The sequence below is a fragment of the Leopardus geoffroyi genome, chromosome X (assembly GCF_018350155.1).
Source record: "Leopardus geoffroyi isolate Oge1 chromosome X, O.geoffroyi_Oge1_pat1.0, whole genome shotgun sequence".
NCBI classification, from domain to species: domain Eukaryota; kingdom Metazoa; phylum Chordata; class Mammalia; order Carnivora; family Felidae; genus Leopardus; species Leopardus geoffroyi.
In genome coordinates this window covers 53,243,360-53,251,854 of record NC_059343.1, presented here as the reverse complement: position 1 = coordinate 53,251,854, position 8,495 = coordinate 53,243,360, and the positions used below count along the sequence as shown (strand labels likewise).

Sequence of the window (8,495 nt, the reverse complement as noted above, 5' to 3'; positions counted from 1 at the left end):
TTTTTTCCTATTGGATATTCTTTCCTGTTTTGTTGAAGATTAATTGACCATATACTTGTGGGTTTATTTCTGGGTTTTCTATTCTGTTCCTTTGGATCTATGTGTCTATTTTTGTGCCAGTACCAAAGCGTTTTGATCACTAGAGCTTTGCAATATAACTTGAAGTTGGAATTGGATTATGTCCATCATTGTTTTTCTTTTTCAAGATTGCTTAGTCTACTCAGGTTCTTTTGTGGTTGATTACAAATTTAGGATTTTTCTAGCTCTGTGAAAAATACTATTAGTATTTTGATAAAAATTGCATTAAATGTGTATATTGTTTTGGATAGTATAGACATTTTAACAATATTTGTTCTTCCAATCCATGAGCAAGAAGTATGCTTCAATCTTTGTGTCATTTTTAATATCCTTCATCAGTGTTTTATACTTTTAAGAGTACACGTCTTCCACTTATTTGGTTAGGTTTATTCCTAGGTATTTTACCACTTTTGGTGCAATTTTAAATGTGATTGATTCCCTAATTTCTCTTCCTGTGCTTCATTGTTGGCGAATAGAAATGTAACAGATTACTGTGCATTGATTTTGTATCCTGAAATATTACTGAATTTGCTTATCAGTTCTAGTAGTGTTTTGGTGGAGTCTTTTGCGTTTTCTATAAAGAGTATCAAGTCATCTGCAATAGTGACAGTTTTACTTCTTCCTTACCAATTTGGATGCCTTTATTTCTTTTTGTTTCTGACTGCTGTGGCTGGGACTTCCAGTACTATGTTCACTAAAGGTGGTGAGAGTGGATATCCATGTCTTTTTTCTGAAATTAGGGAAAAATATCACAGCTTTTCTCCACTAAGAATGACGTTAACTGTGTTTTTAATATATGGACTTTATTATATTGAGGTGAATTCCCTCTAAACCTACTTTGTTGAAGGTTTTCATTATGAATGTATGTTGTGCTTTGTCAAATGCTTTTATTGTGTCTATTGAAATGATCATATGTTTTTTAATCCTTTCTGATTCTTGATGTGCTGTATCATGTTGATTAATTTGTGAATACTGAACAACACTTGCAACCCACGAGTAAATATCATTTGCTCATGATTCATGATTTTTTAATATGTATTGTTGGAATTGGTTTGCTAGTAATTTGTTGAGGATTTTTGCATCAATGTTCATCAAGAATATTGGCCTATAGTTCTTGTTTTTAGTGGTGCTTTGATTTGCTTTTGTATCAGGGTAATGCCGGCCTCATAGAATGAATTTGGAAGTTTTTCTTCCCTTTCCAGTTTCTGGAATAATTTGAGCAGAATAGGTATCAACTCTTCTTTAAATGTTTGCTAGATTCTGCCTGTGAAGCCATCTGGCACTGGGCTTTTGTTTGTTGGGCGTTTTTTTATTACTGATTCAGTTTATTTGCTGCCTATTGGCCTATTCACATTTTTAATTTCCTCCTGTTTCAGTTTTTGTAATTTATTTGTTTCTAGGAATTTATCCATTTCTACCTGGTTGTCCAATTTGTTGGCATACAGTTTTTCATCATATTCTCTAATAATTTGTTGTGTTTCCTTGGTGTTGGTTTTTATTTCTCCTCTCTCATTTATGATTTTCTTTGAGTCTTTTCTCTTTTATCTTGATGTCTGGTGAGAGGTTTATCAATTTTACTGATTTGGGGGCGGGGCACTTGGGTTGTTCAATTGGTTAATCATCCGACTTCATCTCAGGTCATGATCTCATAGTTCGTGAGCTCAGATACCCACATTGGGTTCTCTGCTGTCAGCCTGCTTCAGATCCTCTGTCTCCCTCTCTCTCTGCCCATACCCCACTCACACACAAACTCTCTCAAAAATAACATTTTCAAAAAAATTTATTGATGTTTTCAAAGAACCACCTCCTGGTTTCATTGATCCCATCTATTGTATTTTTACTTTCTATATCACTTATTTATGTTCCAAAATTTATTATTTCCTTAATTCTACTGTTTTTACCTTTTGTTTGTTGTTCTTTCTCTAGCTCCTTTAGGTCTAAGTTTAGGTAAGTTATTTGAGATTTTTCTTTCTTCTTGAGGTTTGCCTGTATTACTATAAACTTCCATATTAGACCACACTTGCTGCATTCCAATAGTTTTGGACGATTTTGTTTTCATTTTCATTTGTTTCTATGTAATTTTTATATCATTTCCTGGTTGACCCATTCATTGTTTAGCAGCGTGTTATTTAACCTCCATGTATTTGTGGGATTTCCTGATGTTTTCTTGTGGTTGACTTTTAGTTTCGTAGTGTTTTGATCAGAAAAGGTGTATGGTATGACTACAATTTTCTTGAGTTTGTTGAAGCTTGTTTTGTGGCCTAATGTGTGATCTAGTCTGGAGAATGTTCTGTGTGCACTTGAAAAGAATGTGTATTCTGCTGTTTTCAGATGAACTGTTTTGGATATATGTTAAGTCCACCTGGTCCAGTGAGTCATTCAAATCCACTGTTTTCTTGTTTATATTCTGTTTAGAGGCTCTATTGATGTAATTGGGATGTTAAAGTCCCCTACTATTATGGTGTCATTACCAATTCATTCTTTTATGTTTGTTATTAACTGTTTTATGTATTTGGGTGCCTCCATGTTGGGTGCATAAGTATTTACATTTGTTATATCTGCTTGATCAATTGTCCTAATAATTATGACATAGTGCCCTTCTTTATCTCTTGTTACTTTGTTTTAAAATCTACTATGTTCAGGGGCGCCTGGGTGGCTCAGTCGGTTAAGCGTCCGACTTCAGCTCAGGTCATGATCTCACAGTTTGTGGGTTCGAGCCCCGCGTCAGGCTCTGTGCTGATAGCTCAGAGCCTGGAGCCTGTTTCAGATTCTGTGTTTCCTTCTCTGTCTGCCCCTCTCTTGTTCACAGTCTCAAAAACAAACGTTAATTTTTTTTTAATCTAAGTTCAATATAAGTATTGTTACTCCAGCTTTTATTCGACCTCCGTTAGCAAGATGTTTCTCAACCCCCTCACTTTGAATCTTCAGGTGTTTTTTGATGTAAAATGAGTCTTTTCTGGGTGGCATATAGATAGAGCTTGTTATATATATATATATTCTGTCATCCTATGTCTTTTTATTGGAGCATTTAGTCCACTTGCTTTCAACATTATTGATACATATGTATTTATTATTATATTATTTCTTTTGTGCTTGAAGATTTTCTCTGATTATTTCTTGTCTTTCTCTTCAGTTTCCTGGTTTTCTTTGGTAATAAATTTGGATTTCATTCTCTTTATTCTTTCCATTTTTGATATATGGTTACCATTAGGTTTGTGTGTAAACTCTTCTGCATATAGCAGTCTATATTAAGTTGATGGTTGTTTAAGTTTGAACTCATTCTTTATTCCTCTCCTCCCTACATTTGGGGTATATACTGTCATATTTTATATTCTTTTATTTTGTGAGATCATTTTTTAGATAAATATTCATTTTTGCTGCTTTTGTGTTTCCTACCATATAATGGAATATTATTCAGCAATAAAAAGGAATGAAATTTTTCCATTTGCAATAACATTGCAAAGGGTAGATGGGTGAAATTGGTGATGTTGATAAAGAGTGCACTTGCTGTGATGACTACTGGGTTATGTATGGAATTGTTGAATCACTGTATGGTACACCTGAAACTAATATAACTGTATGTTAACTATACTGGAATTAAAATAAAATTTAAAAATAAAAAAAAAAGTTAAAAAATAGTATGCCCTCAGAGCAGTGGTTCCCAAGTCTGGCTACTCATTGGAATCATCAAATATACTGATGGCTGTATCCCACTACTAGAGATTGTAATTTGATCTGAAGATGAGGTCTGGTCTTTTAAAACAACTTTTACAATTCCAGTGTGCAGGCAAATTTAGGCACCACTGGCTGAAAGTTTTCTTGTGAAGGATTTAAAGCTCACATAATACATGGTTTACTTTTCTGTGCAAGTGTGGTTCACCAAGAAGGAGACTGGTAAATGAGACAATGTGCTAGGTTCAAGACAGCCTGGAAGTCTTACCTGGGTCTGTTTCCTCATCTGTAAAACTAGCATAAGTACATTTAGGTTATAAAATTGACATGTTTCATAAGCAACAAAGTACTTCCCAACAGCTTTTGTACATATATACACTCCATCTTCACTTCACACTCCACTCCTCACTGCCTTTTGCAACAGGGTTCAAGGTAATTTCTCTGACCTTTATTGGAACTGCAATAAGTAGTAGGAAATTGGCAAGCCTGGAGTACTTCCCAATAAGGAAGCAGGACAGGGCCTGACTATCCCAGGAGGAGTCTAGAGACCCTTCACAAGAAATTCTAAAGCCCCAAGTCCAAGTGAGCCCAGGAGCATCCCATGATCAATTCAGGGCCCACCTACACTGGAAAAGTTGACCTGTAGTCCTGGAAACTGTGTAGGCAATTAAGTCAGACAGTCTTGTCCCTTGGGTAGTGTTTTCTCAAGTCCATTGCTTCCCTCCTAAAATGAGGATGGTAATATCCACTCTCCATAGGACTGAAATGAGTATGAAATGAGACCAGGATTGGAAGGTGGTCTACAGAATGTAAATTACAGTGAAGTATCTTACAACCACCCACTCATACATACTACAACAAAATATCAAGTCACAGAGAAGTCTTCCTTTTATTGGCACTGAAACAGAACATGAGTTGAGCATAAACCCCTCCAAAAAATTTTTTAAAACCCCCCAAAATACACATGCACACAAAAACCTAAATACAAAATCTAACTTTTCTTCCCATCCTCCCTGTGAATGGGTTATTGCCCTTAAGGCAGCTAAACTGCCCTACAATTTCAGGTTTGAATTTAGCTAGTATAGGGCATATCACCAAGAGAGTGTCAATATAATTCACAGCAATGCACATGATTCTTCAAAGTCAGAATGAAGTCAAGGAGGGATCAAAGCCAAGGGCTCTGGGCTAGGGGCATTGCATGGAAGGACAGTATAACCCCTTGGGAACTAAACTCTTGGGAGAAGGCAAAATAAAAACAATGAAACAAATACCAAGTATTTTAAGAAGGGACTGTAGGACCTATAGTGACAGGTGACATCACTAATACTGAAAGCTTCTTGCAATAATGTTTCTGGCAAAATATTCTTTAATAATATAGTATATGCTTTCCAGGTGTGGGGATGGTAAGGGAATGAGGCCAAAATGATCCTGCCTCAAGACTAATATCTTCTAAGAGTGCATTAGCAAGAAACACAGAAATCAATATTGAATTAGATGCCACTAGAATATATAATACTTGTAAAAAAAAAAAAAGAGCACACATGAAACATAGAGGAAGGGGAGGTTAATCCTGGATTGAAAGAAAGAGGTTGGAGTGTAGAAGGGACCAGACCAGAGCCCCCAACATCTCTCTGGTTTACAACTTCAAGGGGCAGCACAGCTGGGGCAAGACTTGGGTAGAGGTTTGTTAAACAGAAGCAGGGCCCATTCATCACCTTGGAGGGGGTGAGGGAAAGGAGCTATTAAGGATCTCAGGGGGTCAAGTAAACAGTGGGATCCAGGCTGAAGGCTTTTCTCACCACACTCAGCATCTTCTACCCACTCACCAATTGAACCAACTGGCATCAAGCTCCAGAGCTCACCATACTAAGGCATGGATGGCCCTGAAGCAGGAATGGTGGCCCACATAGCTCTGATGGAAGCTCTGATGAAAGAAGTGACCTTAGAACCCTGGCAGAAAAAATACTGAAGCCCAGTGTGAACATTTCCTCCCTTTGGCAAGAGTGCTGGATGGGACTGGCTAGGTTTTTGGGTAACCATCCCTACCACTCTAGCTGGAGGGAATTTGGGGGTTGGAGTGGGGAGGGGCAGATCCCATGAAGGAAGGAACTCAGAATAATACATTTTCCACCCATAAATCTCACTTGAAACAAGCCTAGGCTCCTATAAAACATTAGGGTAGGCTCTTCTATCCAGCCTTGCCTGAAGTGAATGGCCAACAGCCTTCTAAGACGTTGGTGAAGTCTCTTGAAGGTACTGTCTCCTGCCATCTCACCATGGGGAGAAACTGAATTCCTAAACTCAGGGATAAAACTTATTAGAACTGAGTTTGTAGCAGGCCCCATCTGGGAGGTATAGAGAAGAATGACTGAACATCTTTTTAGCTTCCAATCATTATAAAGCCTAAACTCTAGAAGAAATGGGAATTGGAAGGGCTAATCCTAGGTCATTTGACATCCTAGAGCATATACTCAGGGCTGTGCCTCCTTTCCTAAACCATGTGATTTTCTGCAAATCACAGGACCCTGAAAAGGAAGGCAGTCTGTGGCAGGGGTGTGGGGGTTATTTTTCAACCAATACCACACTTCACCCCTACAGAACAACAGTAAATGAGGGGGTATTTCCCAAATCAAGTGCGAAGTGCCTCTGAGCTAGGGAAGTGGTCTTTTCCTGTAAGCTATATTAAATGGGACAGAGGGAAAGAGGGTCCAATTGGCACCATTGTGGGCCATTTACTTGTCCAAGGAAGTGAGTGGGAGCTGAGGGGCTAGGTTTGGTCCCATGGTTACACTGAATGCTTGGCATGACTCCAGGGCTGTTCTAGTTAGTGGCTTCAGCACAGTGTGAGTTAGGCAGGAGTAAAAGAGTGTAGGGGCAAGGAAGAAGGAAGGAGGGGTCCCTACAGTTGGGGTGACCATTACATCGACTCAAATTCATCGATGCGCTGCTTGGTATTGCCCTGCCGGATCTGACGCAAGGTCTTGTATTTGTCTCGGCCAAGTCGCATGTTCTCAGCATGTATCATGTCATTGGCAGTCTTCTTGGACTCATCGCGGGCATTGGCCAGTTCTGAAGTGAGGGCCTGTGCAGGTGTAAGGGGATGAGGGGTTAATGGCTTGATCTAACTTTACCTTCCCTTAAGCAGATTCTCTCTCTCTACCCCCCCTCCACACACATTCACCCCTCTTTTTCTATATACACTAACACATACACACACACACACACACACATTTGTTGAGGACCATTTTCAGCCCTGTTGGGACTGCAGTGGAGCAAAAATAAAACAAACCCCCCACAAACTTAGGGGACCAATTGATTGATGGCAGGTATTCTCTAAGAGTAGAATAATGGTACAAATCAGGTCGGGGTATTTTCTGAATACAAAAGTTAAATGGAGTATGGGGCAAAAAGAAAAAAACAAGGAATAGGGGGCCAGGTCTGATGAGTAAGTGATGGGTGCCTACTCTTAAAGCTCTTGTCATAGAAAGGCTCAGCCTCCCACACTCCACTGAGACAGGCTCCTCTACCTAACTCCCATGATGATCTAGAGAATGTACATGGTATCTTTGACCCTTTGGCCCTGCCTAGATACCTTCAGATGCTTCTGCACACGCTCATTCTTCTCTGCCTCAGTGGTACGTTCCTCCTCACTGCGGTCCTTGGCCATGGCATCAGCCCGCAGGTCAGCACTGGCCTCTGCCCCATTCTCATCCTGCTCATCCTGCTCATTCTCAGCAGGCTCGGCTACATGAGGTGTACTCATAGCAGTCTTCAACTCAGCACGGGTCTTCTCCAAATCTTCTTGTACCATCTGAGCCTGTCCAGTAACAGAGGGAAAGAAAGACCAGCAGTCAGACCAGGCTAACTTGTGGCATCCTACATGTGCACAGAATAGCCCAGAAGGAGGCAGGCATCAGGTAGTCCAAGTCACTTTGTCTGTCTTTAGTTTCTGCAGCTGTATAATAGGAGCAATTTACTAATGTCCTGGTGTATTAGAGAATTCTGGGAAGTATTTGAGAAAGCCTAGAGCTCTTTCTCTCATGATGCCTGCTGTCAAGGAGGGATGGACGGGGTAAGGAGCCCAAATCTGAGGAATCTAAGGAACTGAAACTTATTCATATAGTACTCTTTCCCATAATGCTTTGCTCTGGGCACTGTATCTCACCTTCTGCTGCCATTCCACAGCTTCACTTTCCTTCTTTTGTCGGGCCATCTCCAGCTGGGAGATTCGAGCTGTCAACTCTGCCATTTCCAAGGCCTATGGATAAATTGGAAGGTTGTGAGAGCTGAGCCTTCTGGTCCTCAGGCCCCAGGTATCTTCAACACCAGTTCCCCTGGGGAACAAATAGGGAACCTGCTGTTCCACTTGCTTGCTGTTCTGGAGACTCTTTTTACCACACCTCCTCCAGGAAGCCTGGAAGACCACTCCTATTCTCAGATCTACTATTCTTTAACTCCAAATCATTTCCATATAAGTCAGAGATCCCCATCTAGACTATAGACCTCCTAAAGACAAACATGTCATTTCTCTCTTTCTTATCTCTTTCTCTCTCTCTTTCCTCTCTCCCCCTCTCCCTCCTTCCCTTTATCCCTCTCCCTCTCAATTTCTCTTACATACACTACTGCCCACTGCATAGTTACGGCCTCCATAAAGCTTTGGAGATCACTATGTCACTACCTAAAGTACCAGAACCTTTCCTGTTTTCCTAGAATGCTCAGGGTTTCCACTAAGACTCCTCCCAGGA

The 8,495-nt window shown here is 40.0% G+C and overlaps 1 protein-coding gene across 1 annotated transcript in view; it reads right to left on the bottom strand.

Annotated features, from left to right (window-relative positions):
* Positions 1–4,615: 4,615 nt before the first annotated feature.
* The window catches only part of MSN (moesin), a 65,530-nt gene continuing 61,650 nt past the window's right edge, over positions 4,616–8,495 (bottom strand). Inside the window, exons 11-13 of the mRNA XM_045472953.1 lie at positions 7,916–8,008; positions 7,343–7,567; positions 4,616–6,832 (exon numbers count right to left, since the gene is read on the bottom strand). Coding sequence (XP_045328909.1) covers positions 6,668–6,832; positions 7,343–7,567; positions 7,916–8,008 — 483 coding nt within the window. The 3' untranslated portion in view covers positions 4,616–6,667. The remainder of the gene's footprint in view (positions 6,833–7,342; positions 7,568–7,915; positions 8,009–8,495) is intronic.